A 17,243-nucleotide genomic window follows, 5' to 3' on the forward strand; every position below is an offset into this window, starting at 1 on the left:
ATTATGTCTCTTCCTTCTGATTTGCATTAGTTTCTTTTGCAAAGATACTGTAGATATTTTGCACAAGCTTCCCCTGACAGGTGGTGCCTGGACTTTAAATAAATTTAGTAAGATAAAGACATAGCAGAGGATGTATTATATTTCCTCTTCTATCACTGTTATTATTTCTAGCCCTACTCTGACCCCTTCCTTTTCTATCTCTTTAGCTTTTACATGTTATATTATAACCTCTATTCCAATAATTAGTGTTAGATTCATAGTCCAGGCATTTTACCCAAACGTCTTAAGGAATCACACGAAGGGAAAGTTTTATAAATTACTTAATTAATTAGTTACTACAGAAAATCGGATAACTCTTTATTACTCATAAAAGTCTACTTTCCCCCTCTTGAATTTCTTTAGACTTTTGAAATGTTATAATTTACATATATATGACACTAAAAAAGTTAAGAGAGTTTCTGTTCTGCATTTTGTGTGGGGTCATGTCATACTATTACTTAACTTCACTTCTAATATTATAACTACAGTAACTCTCACCATTACGGCCTCCTTTACTAATATGCTTGTTCTGCGACTACGCTGCTCATATGACTACTCCTTCAAATACTACGTCTAACCCGGTCACCTGTAACGATGCACGCTGAAGCACAAGCAGCCGCGCTCTTGCTGTCCAGCTTACCACAAACACGCTGTGCTCACACACACACTCACATAAACACACACTCGCACACATTCAGACACACACGTGGCCCATGTGACGTCAGAGGAGGGGATTTCCCATGCCATACGAGAGCGTCAGACAGACACTACAAATGCTGTGTCACTGTGTGGCTGCCTCGCCTTGCCTCCCCATGCCACACTTCAGCTCCCTCTCTCCTTTCGATTCTCCCTCTTGTTTCTGTGTCTCTGTCTGCCTCTCGCTGTCTGTCCGCTTTCGCCTCGATCCACTGTGTCTTCGCCAGCCTGCCTGAACTTTCACTGACTTTGTCTCGTCTTCCGGCAGCCCTTTTTCACTCCTGCACGTCTTTGCTGTTTTTCATATTTGAACTGACTGCTTCGCCACAAGATTTGTTTTTGTTAAAACTTCCCGTTTCACAAAAGCTGATCAGAGATGTTTTTTTGAAAGAGGGCTTCGTTAAACAGCAGAAATGCATCTTGACAGCGGTACCCGATTGCTGATTGGGTAAAACCATTTCCCCCTTGGCTTTTGTGGTTATGTTCAGCACTCAGGCAATAGCATCCACTGATGTCTGGTTTAAAAAGCCGGAGATGATCTTTCACTCTCAGAATGTAAACATTATGAACACAGCTTTTCCAAATATGCCTGGTATGTCACTCTCTGCACAGATTGTGTATGAAGAAATCGCAAGCCCCTGGCAGCTTAGGTAGTGTTTGCATGTGTATACTTTGCATTTATATATGTGAACATCATCACAGCTAATGATTTGTGATCTTGTGACAGCATGGTAACTTTGCTTATGGCGCTTATGTTGCTTTAATGTGCTCGTCTTTCATGAAATCACTCGGTGTTAGCAGCACTGTACTCATTTTCTGTGCCTTCACTTGCTTTGAGTCAGCATGTTGGGCTTTGCTGTGTAATTGTGCATTTTGCCTGTCAGTGGGGGGAGTTGTGTGGCTGCTTGAAAGGGTCTCTGTGTGTGTGAATGAGTGTGTGTGTGTGAGTGTGTGCACGCTGTGCAGTCCAGTCCAGTTATTGCAGGCAGCCCTGACACAGATGGTGCTCAGCGATACCACATACCAGAGGCATTGTTTAGGGAAGGCGAGTTCGAGGAGATAATTGACAGGCATAGAGAGGACCCATCCCCCCCACCCACCCACCCCAACACACACACACACACACACACACACCTCCCATCCACCTTCACTCTGTCCCTTTATGTCAGCCTCTCTTTTATGGTACTGCACACACCCACACACACACACACACACACACACACACACACACACACACACACGCACACGTAGACCCTTTCCCTTTTTATTTTAACCTTCTCTTTTTTACTAGCTCCAATTCCCCTCTCTCTCTCTCTCTCTTTCTCTCTCTCTCAGTCTCTCGCTCGCTCGCTCGCTCTCCTTCAGTTTCACCCTAGCAGCAGAGCCCAGCCCGGCCTGTGATTGGTGGACGGACTGCCTTTGTGTGCTATCTCTAGCGTGACGTCTCTCCGGCGAGCTCTGCGTGTGTGTGTTTGTGTGTATGTGTACATTTGCTCATGAGTGTATATGTTTGAAGAGAGAGAGAGAGAGAGAGCGAGAGAGTGGGGGCGGGTGAGGGGGCATTCACATCATGCACGCACAAGGAGAAGAGAAAAAAATTGAACGAGGTTGAGGAAGGAGTGATAGCGATCACAGTGCGTGTGTGTGTGCGTGTGTGTGCGGTAGACCCATTGGCATACTAGCAGGAGAGAGAGAGGGAGAGGGAGGGGGTAGAGCAAGCGACAGAGAGAGAAGGAGGGAGAGAGCGTGCGTACGAGGGCTCATGTAAAACCAGATTAAAAACACAAGATGGCTTCCTGAATGGGCTGCTGGAACACAGACGAGAGAGAGAGAGAGACCGAGAAAGACGAGTGGAGAGGTAGAGAGAGAGAAAGAGAGAGAGAGAAGAAAGGGATAGAGGTGAGGACGAGAGGGAGCCCGATCCTTCTGATGGGGATTCGGCCAGCGGACGGAGGAGTACAAACCAAGGCAGCTCAGAGGCTTGGAGGGTAAATATCCATCACTCCAGACTATTTTAGGATTGATAGGTGGGTGGGAAGGAGGGGGTTGAACGGGGATGGTGGGGGGGTGAGATGAGGTTGGCGGGACTGGGGGAACAGCTCGAGACAAAACACACCATTTAACATTGAGACAGCCAGGGCCATATAGACAAGAGGGGACATGCTGTGCCAAGTAAGAAGATGCTATTGTTTTAAATAATCAGCCCTGCTTTGATTTCCATCTATTCCATCTCACTCTCAGCTCATATATCCACTGACACTTGTGCACATTTTGACAATTGAAAAAAAAAACAAAAAAAAAAAAAACAGCAGACTTGTCTAATGCATATATTAAGAAGGCTGCACCAGGTCGGGATACAGACATTACATAATTCTATAATTGAAATTGAATCTGGCTTTGCTGTCTCTTATTCTCCATCCCAGCAGCAGAGGGAAGTGCCGGCTCACTGTTTGAGCACAAATCAAAGAGATTTGTGTGCACGGACGCTTTTTGATGATCGCTGAGGATGTCAGGAATGATAAGGACATAGTGTGTGAAAAGCCATGCATGTCATACCTGGTAGTGTCCTTAATGACAAGTCTTTCTGAACAGGCCCTTGTCGCATTATTCTATTGATTGTTATTCTCCCCCCCCCTCCCTCCCATCTCTTTCGATGTCCCCCCACCCCCCCCCCCCCCCCCACCCCTACCCCCCGTTCTGGTGAATGGCTGTAAAGGTGGAATATTTGGAAGACAACAGTCGAGGCTGTTTGGGAGACCCTGAACTGGCAGCTGAGGTAAGAGATGGCATTTGTGGTTTGTGTTTCCGTGCTGTTTGTGTGTCTTCCCTGTCATCTGTGCGTAATCTCTCCGTCCATGTTGCTTTGATGCTCAGCTGTTGGTTCATCAGTGCTGTGAGGCTCTTATGAGGTGGTTAGAGACCAGTTCTATGACAACTCCTTCAATGTGTCTGTTCACACAAATGTGACCTATCTATTTGTATTTGTTTATGTGAATGGATTAAACCATCGATACCTATTATGAAGAAAAAGCTGTGATTGTCACCACTGTGTCACTTGGATGTCACTTAACTACGTGCTGCTCCTTTCCGGCGAACACATGAGCTCATTATATTAGCCCTGATATCATCGCCGGGTCGAATAAAGGTGCATATGCACCTTTAGACACCTTCTTCCCATCCGCTGACTGTATTAAATCAACTACTTCGGCTTTATCTCCAACCCGCCGTGAGTCGAGCGCCTCAGTGATGAAGTGGCGGCGTCCTCAGTTTAAAGCGTCCCACGCTGCCCGCTGATTGGTGCCAGAGCCAGGCATGTGTAGATAGAAGAGACCAGGGAAAGGAGGAGGGAGGGAGGAGGAACCCTACGCGCTGGCTCAGGAGCCAGGGGGGCCGTCCTTCTTCTCCTTGGTTCTGGAGTCAAATGAGGTAAAGGGAGTAAAAGTTAGTGGGTCACACATGCGTACGTGTTTGATTGTCGGGCGTAGTAACCTGTGGCCGCTGAGAGCTGCTGTTCTACAGCTTTGCCGAGTCGGGGCACGCTCGTGTGTTTATGTGGAGAGGAAGTTTGAGTGGCGAGGCTTCATAGAAAGAGGATTTATTAAGCACCAAACAAACTGTTGTCTTGTGATGTCCTCGCCAAGTAGAAGAAAGAATGCTTTGATTTGACTCAGTGCACAGTAAAACAGCTCATTCCTGTAAACCTAGACAGGTGGAAGTGACAAGATGTGACTGGGGGACATTTATACCGGAGAATACATTCAGCTGCGTCTCCACGGTGATATGAAATATAGGTTAGTCAATCAGTTTCAAATGTCATGAATGGGTTTAACTCAGTCACTACTGACATGGCTTACTTCTAAGCCTGCTCTAATCCCTGACCATGTGTAGACAGTCTCTCTCTTTACAAGGTAAACACTAACGACCATCTGGTTTGCAGGGAGAAAATTTTTGCGCTGTCCATTCGTGAGAAGAGCTGTCGACTGTGTTTAACAAGTTTGTTATCTGCCTTTGTGGCTTTCCTGAGCTCCTGTTTGTAGATGGTCATGGTTACTGTGCATGCGTATGGAGTGTTCATCTCACAAAGACGTGTTTCTTTGTCAAACATGTCCCTGATTACACAAAAGACAAACATGGTCTACACCCAACAAGCTGAGGGTACTATTTTTGACAGTTTAAATAAGTACTTGCACGGTATCATTAAGTATTTTCAGGAACCACAGAACCGCTCCAAGATGTTGGAACACAAAACATTGTGTGACAATAGACAGGCAGTGCTTTCAATGGTTTATTTCAGTTTTACAGCACAGTGTTTGGTTTTCTTTGCTGTTCAGGAAGCAGAACTGAATCAAGAGTTTACCACAACAGGTTACGAGACAGACAGACTGCACGCACGTGATTTTTTTTCCACGCCCATACACAGGATTTCCTCTTTATACAACTTCACACGGTGCGCTGGTGGGAAAGAGTCAAAAGCAGAGTAGAAACACTCAAACCACTGTGTGCGTGACAGCAGATGGAACGTTTGTTAATCATATGTTTAGCCTCGCATGGAATCCCCAGCCTTGCTCGCAAAGGGTTAACACTGACCTACTTTTCCGTGGCAACACTGAATGTCTGATGACATCATTGCTTTAATTTTAGCCCAAGTCTGGCCATCCAAGGTTGGTCACATGACCAACTAGCCGGCACCGCGTGTGTGTGAATGTGTGTGTATAGTAAGTGGTTTGGTATATAGTACAGACTCAGGAAGTGGAGGGTTTGACATCACCTCTTCCATTCAGCGTTGGCTTTCGATGTATTTACCACTCTGTAAGATTTCCACTCAGTCAGTAAAGAAGCGTGGCTCTGTTACCTACAGTATGTGCCTTGACACACGGCCGGTGGTCTAATGGTTGATTAAAATGTGAATAAACTGAGACATACAGTCACCTATGATCAGAATCAGGTTTTATTGCAAGGCTTTCACATACAAGGCATTTGCTTTGGTATATGGTCTTTAACATAACAGGGTTTTGTTGCATCTTATAAGGTAGAGACAGGACGAAAAAGAGGTGCATTGCACAAAAGTGATTCAGGGTTTTTTTACTGTGGGGTCACTGTCACACACTGGATCTAATGATCTGACAAAGTGCATGTAGTAGGATACAAGCACAGTGGTTTTAACAGCTTTTAATCTATTAGTCAGGTAAAATACCTGATATGCTGACGTACATATATGCACTTACAAAGTAGGCTTCCAAAGTTCAATATCCATGCACATTTACCTCTGTAGCTTAGCTTTCAAGTGTTAGAGATAAGGTGGGCAAGCTTGGTTGCTGACAAAAGGTACAATAGTTTTGGCGTAAAAAAGCCTTCAGGCATACTTTTTTGTTGTAATTTTCAGAAAATCAGTGGCAAAAATACAAAAGCAACGCTGTACAAGAAAAATATAAATAAAGATGACATAATCAATAGTCATGGTTTTGGTTCTCAAGATGACGTTCCTGCTAAGGATACATCTTCCTTTCGTTCTTGAAGTCATGTTGTCTTGTCTTTTGATGATGCCTGACAGACACATCTAAATTTTAAAGGTATTTTGAGATCTCTTAAAGACTGTACAAAGAGTGAACACAGTAAAACATCTTTACAATATAATTTTTATCTATTACAAGAGGATTTGCTTGTTTTTCATTATTTTCCTCTGTCTTGGTGTTGTGTGAACCATCTTTATTACAACGCAGCCAATAATATAAACATAGATAATGTCCAGAAAAACATAAATTTATTCTAGGGCTGCATGGTGATTATTTTGACAGATATCAGGATATGATTAGTGGGAAGGACCATTTTTACATTACAGTTTTCATTCTTACTACAAAACTCAAATCATAATAATGTGACAAACGTTTTCCTGCATCTAGAGAGCAGGTTTGTAGGCTAGGGCATCTCTGTAGCACTGCAGTACGTTATATGTTGAATTGTGCAGCTCTAATTTTTTCTGTGTTCTTCACTTGGTGACACTGCTGTATCTTTACACAATTGCCCTTCAGCTTGATAGTACTGATTACATGAATTAGGCTCGAGGTTGATCGACATTGTCTGCAGTTAAAAAGATGACGGACTACATAATTTATCCATTAAACCTCAACTACAACCCTGCATGCAGTCCCAGAAGTGCCGGCTGCTACCAGCCACTGAACAGTGTATTGCTTCTTTTAATTGATCTAATAGAATGATTTAATAAAAGACACCTCAGGGGCTTGAAAACATCACATTCTATAAATCCTCATGAGATTTCAAGTGACATTTTAATATATATAAGTCACCAACAACTGCCTTGCAACTCACTTGCATGCAGCCGTTAATATATAGGGACGTGATCAGCTCTGCACTGTTGTCTTGTCTCATCTCTAATTGATGGTAATTAGTAGACGTTCGTCTCCGCACTGTCTGCCCCGCCACACCGCTCATAGTCCTGCATGTACCAGTGAACATGGCTGGCCTGAGCCCACACTGAGTCCTGGTCTGGATCGATACCCTGTATGGCACGAGGAGCTGTGGTTGGTGGCTCGTTGGCATCGTTGGTGGTATCTGTGTTTGATGTCGGAGGGAGGTTGTCAGCCGCCTGGTGCCGCAGTTAATAAAAAATGAATGGAGAGAGAGAAGGGGGAGGAGCCCTCAGCTGTTGCTCGAGCTCTTTAACTCTCACCTCTCTGGTGGCTGCTCTGCTGCTCCCACTGGGCAACAGCATTTATACAATCCTGAATCCCACTGCTGCTTGATGCTGCCAGGTTTTATGTAACACAGTGCCACAGCTGTTAGGGTTTTTATCACACACTATTGAAACACACACATGAAAATATTGATTTCTGAAGCAACAGAAGTATATTCATGGGAATTCAGTCGAGGCTGATGTCTCCAAAAAAGACTGAAGATTGGAGTGATTATAATCTAAGAGAAGACATAAAGCCAGTAGCAGCTCAGAAATCCATGGCATGTAGTCACTTCTTAAAAAGAAAAAGAAAATGCATTAAAAGCGCAAAACATCATCTTCTAGGCACCTGTCTTCTATTTGAATGATTAGAAATACATTTTGATCCTGGTTTGATACCTGTATGACTTAGTGGCTACATGGCTTCACAGTACACAGTTGAGTACTGGCCCTTTAAGCCCGGCTACGCCTGACTTGAACATATGGGAAGCTAATCTTAGCCCAAGTCCTGAGAGAGACAAGGCTGGCAGCCAGCCACTGTGCAGAGCTGAGAAAGGTTTCTTTTGCTTTCTATCTGTTTTTCTCTCTCAAGTCTGTGCAGTTTATGATTAAACCCCCTAAATGTTGTCTTCAAATCTCATCACATAATCATTCAGGCTGTGATGTGTATCACATCAAAAAACGCTCTATTTCTTTGTTAATGTTTACATCATTGTCCAATGAGATCTGACTGCTCAGCTTTTTTCCATGACTTGGCACACATTAGCCTGGCAGGTAGTAGTACACAGTGTTCTTTTATTGCTTTTGAACCATTTTTAACTCACTTGTTTTCCATCAATCTCTCCAGCTCTTTGTCTCAGACCCAATATTTTCTAACATATTCTGTATATTGATTACATTCCTCTCCTTCTTTTCATGTCCCAAACCTCAAGCACAAAGAGCTGCCTCCTAAAAACAGAGCCCCGCTCCTCTTCCTCCTCCTCCTCATTATTTTTTAGCGGCTCCACCCTGCCCAACAGCCCCCCTCCACCCATCACCACCTTTCCATTTTTTTCTCCCCTCCCTCCCCAAACCACTCCTCCTCCCTTTCTCTTTGTGAGGAGTAGTGGTGGTGGTGGTGGTGGTGGTGCGGGGCGCGCGGGGGGTAGGCCTTCCCCAGCTGGGCTATTCGTGCCGACTTGCACGTGCCAAAAGTCAGGAGGTATGACTCAGACTGGATACCCTACACTTGGTACTACAATCTACACCCAAACACACCCTGAACCTAACACCATTCTGCCTGGGAGCGTGTCGGGGGTGGGGGCAGATGGCAGTGAAAGAAAGGAAAGACAAAGAGAGAAAAGCAGCTAAACAGACAGATGCAAGGATGAAATAACAAGGTGATGCTGTAAATATGAACAATATGTTTACAGTCTGTCACTCATTGTAGACGGACAAATGGAAAGATACAGTTCAGACATACTGTAGGTACATAGACTCTCCATAAACCCTTTTTTAATCACATCCTAAATCATAAATACAAGTGCTTCTAGTATATTTGTCTTATTTGTTTAACGAGGCTGAAACACTTTTGTGTTGCTTCTGCTCTGTTAAGTATGTGCTCACTCAGTGCAGCTCTGCAGCCTCTTGTCCTGCCCACCAATAAACCCAGTGACCCCGAGAGAACAATCCAATACTGTATGCTTCCTAGCATGTATGTGTGCGGGGAAAAAAAAAAATCATTAAAGTGTGCCTCTGCATTTGTTGCCAGTGTGTGCCTTTGCAGGAGCCTATGGTGTCTTTTCCTCAGTGTGCATGTGATGTGAAACAGGCACGCGAGTTAGAGGTGGGGGTGCAGGAAGGGAAGGAGAAAGAAAGTGATAGATAAAAAGACAGAGAGAAAGAAGAGACGAAGAGGAGGGGGAAGAGAAAGAGTCACCGAGTGTGTCAGATCAGATGACCTTGATGCCATTAGACTGCAGGGCAATATGGGTTGGGGGTGGGGGTGCATGGAGGTAGATGGGAGCAGTGGCGGTGAGGGAGGTGGAGTCAGCTGACAGGAAGAGATGGGAGGAGGGGAAAGGACCCTCATGTCATGACCATGATGCTCATGTGAGCTGTTTAAAGGGACAGTCCAGCTCATTTAAAGTGGGGTTGTATGAGGTACTTACTGATCATCGGTGTATGTACAGTAGATGCCGGTTGTCACAGAGCCAGTTCAGAGAAGCAGAGAAGAGCACCAGCAAGGAAGCTAAGCAGTGTACTGATGTGGATGGGGTCAGGATCAAAACATATTTTACCCACTTGAAAAAGGTTCACCAAAAGAAGAAAACAAAACACTATCATTTTAAGTGTATCTTGTATTTTGAAGATTTTCACTGCTTTACTTTGCTGTCAGACAGCCTTTTCCAAAGGGAAACTGCTGTTATATATGCCAAATATCGCTCTCTCCAAACCAACCAAACTTCATAGGTGAAAGCTGTAATTTTACCTCACATAACACAGGAATTACTGGTCTAATGCCACCTCAGTCTGTTAGTTTATTTATGTTATTGTGTGACTTCAGTGAATCTGAACTATCCTTATATAACACCTAAGTCACGCAATAACACATACAAACTAACAGATTGAGACAGGAACTCCTTTGTTTTGTGTGTTAAAATGACTGATTTCTCTGATGGAGTTTGGTTGATTTGGAGAGATAATATTTGGTTTACAAAACGGCAGTTTCCTGTCAGTACAGAATTCTTAACAGCAAAGTAAAGTAAAGTAAAATATTCTAAATACAGCATACACTTTTTTTTAAATGTGGCTAATGTGGTTCTCTCTGCTCCTCCAACCTGGAGGCATACTGACTGGCATCTTCTGTAAATAATACACTGACTTTATCTAAGTACCTCATACATCTCCACTTAAAATAATCTGAACTATCCCTTTAATGGCACAAATTATGACGAATGTAATGAAGTAGTGAATTCATTAATTCTCATAAAGACTATTTACTTACCTATGGTACCAGAACAAGTGGTTCTTTATTGGCTTTTTGTGTGTTTCACATACACAGACCTCCCACTGCCGATGTGCTGGTGAAATGTTAAAAACCTTGTTTCGGTGTGTGAGGGTTTTTATGTCAGGACTTTGTTGAGAAGAAAAGACAAAAATGACTCAGGCTTAGTCATGCGAGCCAACCCAACACACACTGCTGAGGACGGACTTTTGTTGTCAGTCATCCCTCCTACAACCAAAGACCTTTCCTCTGCACTGCTGAGAAACAGTGAGCAAGAGACAGAGAAGTGAGAGAGATGGAGAGAGAGAGACGAGGGCGTGAAGCAACTCATTTGGACGGTAATTTGACTAGATTGTGAGATGAAGTGATCGATGTGAGAATTGGAGTCTCTGTTGTACCTTCCTCTCTCTCGCAATGCCGGGTTACAGCAGGTTTACCGTAAGTGTGAGATATACTGGTTCATGTTTTCCATTTCATTTCCACTAAAAAGTTAAGATTCTTAGATTGTTGTTTTGCCAGTGTCTTGAGGTCTTAGTGTCATGTGAGCTGAACACAGCTGAATTAGAAATTAACTGGGACATGGCTACAGGCTGTATGCCTTCAGGTTATAATGTAATCTGTCACGTTGTTGTGGTAGTTGAGAAGTAACCCATTGTGCTCTGGAGGTGATTTTAGGACAGCTCTGCTGGCTAAACCTGAATGGCAGCATTGTGGTGCTGCCTCTGTGTATGACTTAAATCACACAGGACATACTTTATGGCCATTTCTCCCATTTCAGCTACTCTAAATTCTTAAATGAATCTCCATTCTCCTTAGTCAAACATGATTGAGGTCAGCACCAGAAACGGTGAGCAATATTTTACGTGAAATGACACTTGGATTGTGCTGCTGGTTTTGAGTCATCAGTGAGCACATGTTCAAGAATCAAGAGTTGTTACTGTAATTGAGTTTTATCTACCTACATATAGTAAATCATGGTAGTATATATTGTATTTATTGTTATTGGGCATCTGTATCATCATGTTTTGGAAACAGCTGAATTTGCGATTGTGGAGGTTCCCTCTTCTGTGTTGATGTTTTGGTCAAATCATAATTCTTTGTTTTACTCAGCCGGATACTTGGACGGTGACATTCTCACTCAGAGTTCATGTTCTCACAATGCAAATGAGTGAGTTAATGTTTTCTGTTGAAGTACAGTACTCTCCTCCAGGTCACATGCTCAGCTCATGTTTTTGTTCTGTTTTCTTAATGTTCATTTTAAACGGTGAAAGTGTTAAAGCCGATAATGCCATTCAGTTATAGCACTGTTTATATCAGATCTAACTGTAATGACTGATGGACTGCCAAGGTCTCCTCTAGCCTAACAGCTGTGTACTTTTTAACCAGTATGAAAGGTGTATCACTTTGTGATAAGAGTACAGCGTTAAGGATGGAAAAGGTCTGTTGTGTTCAGTAGTTCTTCTAAACGAGGAACTGTGCACGGAGAGCATGTGATTCAGGGGTTAAGTCGGAGTCTGGAGCTAGAAATGCTGTGTCATTGTAACCGGGGGAGTGAGCGAGCACAAGTGAGTCGGGTGAATGAAAGAGCATGTTTTCGAGTGTCCGTTGGTGTGCGGTGTTGTTGGTAGTGGTAGAGTGGGCATGTGTGTTGGATGACACATGTGCCCACCCAGTTGTGGAGGCAAGCATCCTGGTGGGAGACAATGATCATGATGATGATGTTATGATGATGTTGATGACGCTGCAGCTACGTCATTGCCACATGTGTTTCCTACCTCTCCTGCTCACTGCTCTCCCTCTCGCTCATTGGCACTCCCTGGTCACGTGACCTAATGCTCTACTTCTCCTCTCCTTCCCTTAGACAGCTTAGGCTGCGCTGTGTTTCTCTTTGGGATTGACGCTCATCTGTGTGTGTATATTCGAATATGTGTGGCAACAGAGAGACAGACAGTGTACAATTTACAGGGCCGGAGAGCGGCTGCATCAGAAAGTGTTGGAACGGTAATGCAATAAGCTATGCTAGAAGGAGAAAAGGCTTAGGAAACAAAACAGAGAGACAAACCGAAAGAGGGAGGCAGAGGAAGCCAGAGAAAATGAGAGATCAAGAGAGACCAAGAGAAAGTAAGAGAAACAGGGGAAGGCTACTGAAGTTGATCCAGCCAAAGCGCAGCGTAGCCGGCTCAGTAATATAAGAGAAAAATACTACGCAGGAGCTGACAACGATCTGCATGGAAGAGACGGCCATGTTTTTTCCCCCTCCTCCTCCTCCTCCTCCTCCTCCTCTTGGTTAAATCTGCTTCAAAACTCCAGCAATGTTGGAGAGAAGAGCCAGCAAGTGGGCAAGAGGAAACATCCAGCGATCATGAAGATGTTGATGATGATATTGGCAATGACGCCAAGGCGGAACAATGGTGAGAAGAGAATAACAAGAGGACATTATCTTATGTTGGTGGACAGGAGAGGACAGAAGTCTCCTCAGCGAACTCTAATGGGTTGATTGCTCGCGGTTGCTGTCTTCATTTGGCAACAACCTGCCGATCCTCTTTCTGTTCGTGCCCTCTTCTTCTTCTTCTTCTTCTTCTTCATCATCCTCCCTCCCGTTACAGAATCAGTCACATCAATAACTGAGCGACTAACTGTTTTCTTCATAGACTTCCCTCTTGTTGTCTTCTCTCTCTTTAGTGTCCTCCTCCATTCCCTTCCCTTCATCCTGCTACTCTTGCTTGCTGATGTCGAAGTGTCATCGAAGTGTCTGTTCCTTCTCCATCGCCCAGGATAGTTATCTCGCTCTTCTACCTCTATTAAAATCATATCGCCATCGTTCTTCCATTTTCTTACCCCTTGTAGGTGAGTGAGTTGACGGTATATACTGTAGTGTTGATGACTGACTGTATACAAACAGTTTCCTGCAGTGAGAAACCTTCCACCTCGTTTCTGCGCTTTGGAGCTTGGAGGAAGGGCCAGCAAGACTGCCAGCAAGCAAGCTCCCTCTTCATCTACCAACCTCTCTCTTTCTTGTGCATGCAGCCTTGCTAGAGGATCTATTATCAGCCACAGGTTTAAGATTGAAGCTGTTTATGCCAAGCGATGAACGGGCCACCGATGTGACAGTAGGTGAGGAAGAAAATGGAAATCGAATACCCATTAACATTGGCTTCTCCTTCGGCCCAGGGCTGAGCCGAATCTGGACGCTCAAACACGGACCAGAATCTCCGCAAGGAAAACCAGATGCCATTTGCAGGAGGCATAAACAAGCAATGTAACGTTGCTTTTCTTTGCTCCTTATTCCTGTTGACGCCGCTGTGAGTCGAGATTGTGTATTCGCTCGGCAGCCGCTGGTTCGCCTCTGAGCAGGGAAGCTCTGTCATAGCCGAAATTACCTGGCCAGTACTGGGCTTTTGTGGCTAAACAAAACACACAACAGAGCCTTATATGTAACATCATCTAATTCAGCAGAGCAAGCAGTGTTGAAGGGCGTGGATAGAGACAGGGAAAGGTTTTCTCATTGGTAAGAGCTGCTGCTCCACTGTGCTGTTTCCTAGGCTGCCACTACGAGCGACTATCCCCCACAGCTCTCTCTGTTTCTGCTCACTGCACACTCCTCCATTCCATCGTACGTGCCCGCTGTGGCTCAGATAATGGCCTCTCGCTCTGCACACACTGAAGAGAGAGAGAGCAGAGGAGATGGAGGGAGAGGCTGCGCGAGAGGGAGGGGAACGGAGGGAGGGAGGGAGAGAGAGAGAGAGAGAAGGGGGAAGGTGGGGGCTGCTGCGAGAAGAGAAGCCGACTGCATGTGTAGCCGAGAGAAAGAAAGAGGATATTGAAAAAGGGAAGGGAGGAGCAGACAGAGATAATGAGAAAGGAAAAAGGAGAGAACAGAAAGCGTCGGCCATAAGAAGAGGCAAGAGAATGAGAAACGTGTGTGCCGGGGGGAGGTGTGTTGTGCGTGTGCGGCTGGCAGTGTGTACGTGTGTGAACGCATGCATGTGTATTTCGGCGCTCGCTCTGTCTGTGCACCGCACGGACTGGAAGGAATAAAAAGGAATACAACCCAGCAAGGCCGGACCGCTTGTGGGGCTGCTGTGCCGGCAAGCAAGTCTCATGCTCCTCTCTGTCTCCTCTTCTGCTTTCTGCTCTCCGCCTGGCAGCTCCATCTGGACATCTAGGACCACGTAAGTATGCGTCGCTGGTCCTTGGGCTCTCAGCCGGCTTCATATTGTCAGGGCTTCATGTTCCTGCTCGGCACGGCAGCAAAGGAAGGGGTGGGGGGAGAGAAGGGGGAGGACAAGAGGGAGGATGGGGAGGGTGTTGTGTATCTGGGATTTAGGTTCAGCTGTCTACTCACAAGCTGAACTTAACCCCCTCACCACCACCACCATCAGTGTCTTTACACGCTTTGTCTCCTCCCTCTAGTTTTTCCTTATTTTTTGCAGTGTCATTGTTAAATAGCCTGAGCTTTGCTCTGTTGTTTAAAGGGCTCCTAGAGTCAAGTGTCTGGTTTACCAGGTTCTGCAACATCTGATCCGGTTAGGTGTGTTGATGATCTTTGATCCCATTTATGGTGTGTGTTGTACAAATGTGTCTGTTTGTGTGTGAAATAGAGTGACACAGTTAGAGAGAAGACAGAGACAGATGCCTGGCAAGCGAGTAGACTCTGTCATGTTGTAAATATTTGTCAAAGCACGTGGTCTGTACAGTCCAAGCACCCGGATAAGTGCAAAGCGCTGCAGGTGTGAGCACAGCATTGGCATGTAGACTCACAAAAAAGTCAATCAAGGTGAATCAAAGCCCAGATTATGAGGATCCAAAGAACTACTTTTAGTTTGTGTGCGGAGCGGCATTTTTTATTTGCACTGGCAGTGTACAGCTCGAGGTGCTTTAAACCCATGTGACATCTCTTGTGGCCATGCTTAGTATATGTAACTGTGAGAAAAAGAGGAAAAGAGAGTGTCAGTGTGACTGATTGTGCGTGATTGTGGGATGTTGTGCAGTGTTTCAGTCACTCTGTTTCAACACACTGCAGTTCTCATAACTGCCGTGCACAGCTAACCCCCCCTCTTCCTCTTTCCCGTCTGATGCCACTGATAATGCAGACATGGGGCCTCTCACGTATTGCGTGCCGGCTGTTCACTGCCAACCCCCCAACCCCTCCCCCCACAACCCCACACCACCTCTCACCAATACCACCGCCACCCCCTGGGACCCCCAACAGACACCCGGCGCAGAAGGTGGAATTCAAAAGACCCAAGCATACTGCCTGTCCAGTAATTAGCCACTTCAAAGGCTCATTTCAATAATATTCAAATGATAGGGAAGCTGGACGTCAGGCTCACTTCTACTGTCATATACTGATGGATCTACAAGCACAAGCCATTTTGTTTCTTTTTTTGAGTCATGTGAATCTGATTTCATATTTATGTTAGGGTGTGAGACCATCAGCTAGCTTGAGGTTAGTTTTAGCATAACAAATTATTTATATCTCTAATAATTTATCTAGTTCATCTTTTGTTGTGTATCTTGTTATAGGGAAGGACTGCTCTTGCAACCAAAATTTTGATGCATGGAAGTGTCCTTTACAGATGGTTAAGGTTACTATGGTGTGAACAGAATGGAAAATTAACTTGTCCACCTTCCAAATGGCTAGTAAATGTTCAAATGTTACCAGCCACTCAATAGGTTACCATTGTTTTTTTGGCTGGTGAGTCTCCCACCCACCTGTATATTTCACCAGCATTTGGCTGGGGCTAAATTTGTGCCTTGAGTGTGAAGCGAACCAGTAGGTGCTTGTTTAGGGTATCTTGTCTGTTTAAAGTTCACACAGTCTAAAAACTGAAAAGGTTATTAATATAGTGTGTTGTTTTCTTTGTACTGAGCTAACAAAAAATGTCCTTACATAGTGAGTTTGTAATTGTTTTCTTCTCATGAGGGCTATTAGATATGTTGTAATAGACTGCTCAGCCACAACATGAACTCTGTCAATGATTTCTGAGCCCGCCCTTGGATTGTCTTTGTTTACTGTTCCTCTCTAGACTCATTTGATTATAATCTATGTGGAGCTAACCTGGCCTGAATACTGTTTGTAAGTAACATTTCAGGATTCAGGTGAATTGGAGCAGCATACTTGGCTTCAGCATACCAAGATATTTACAATTAGCAGTCTTTTAGTCAAATGTAGAAAATAACTTTTAATGACTACACCTTTTTACAATATTGTGGTCAAACTCTCAGCTTTGAAAATGTAATTTGACATAAGTCCAGGTGGTGGGTTTGCAGTTTTTAGTGTAACCAATTTCAACTTAGAGAGGAAGTGAGATGTGTGGCTGCAGTGGCTAGCTGTTGATTAGTGTTGTTAAAGGTCTAAGAGGGTCTTTAAACCTCCCTAAAATGACTAAAGATATTCTGTTAGTTGTGACTCCATTTCTCAAATACAAAAACGTTTACTTTTTCTTATTGTGCTGTATACTGAGATGCAACAACTGCAATGAATACCGCAGTTAAAACATAGCATCTATGACAAAAGTCCCTGTTAAAATACAGATGCAGTTACAATGTTACTTTCTTCAGCCAAAGGCAGATTCGGTAGGTCATGTTCAGTTTGCCAAATATCAGGACTTGTCATTTGTTGCTTACATACACACACCCAGGGCAGTAAGGACTGTATTCAGTTGGCTTTGTATCTTAGATCCATTCCATGACATTATTTAACTTTACTATGTTGTTTTGAATAAAAATTTACTTTGTTTTTTTTAAATCATCTCCCCAGTGAATAAGAGTTGTACTTCACACTTAAAGACACTAAGTTTAACTCTAGTTTGCCACTGAAGTAATTTT

The 17,243-nt window shown here is 44.2% G+C and overlaps 1 protein-coding gene across 5 annotated transcripts in view; it reads left to right on the forward strand.

Moving 5' to 3' along the window:
• The window catches only part of tet3 (tet methylcytosine dioxygenase 3), a 44,686-nt gene that overhangs the window by 7,510 nt on the left and 19,933 nt on the right, over positions 1-17,243 (forward strand). The window contains exons 1-2 of one of the 5 annotated variants that reach the window (XM_084729111.1): positions 2,445-2,723; positions 3,452-3,511. The exons of 1 other annotated variant lie outside the window; for it this stretch is intronic. Coding sequence is in view for 2 of the 4 variants with exons in the window: in XM_084729107.1 (XP_084585233.1) it covers positions 3,452-3,511 (60 nt within the window). In the remaining 2 variants the exon portion in view is untranslated. Of the gene's footprint in view, positions 1-2,444; positions 2,724-3,451; positions 3,512-12,763; positions 12,824-14,159; positions 14,585-17,243 lie in introns of those variants that run through there. 3 more of the 5 variants (XM_084729107.1, XM_084729109.1, XM_084729110.1) reach the window with 3 other exon arrangements.

Source organism: Lutjanus erythropterus, chromosome 10 (genome assembly GCF_056507025.1).
Source record: "Lutjanus erythropterus isolate fLutEry1 chromosome 10, fLutEry1.hap2, whole genome shotgun sequence".
Lineage (NCBI taxonomy): Eukaryota > Metazoa > Chordata > Actinopteri > Lutjaniformes > Lutjanidae > Lutjanus > Lutjanus erythropterus.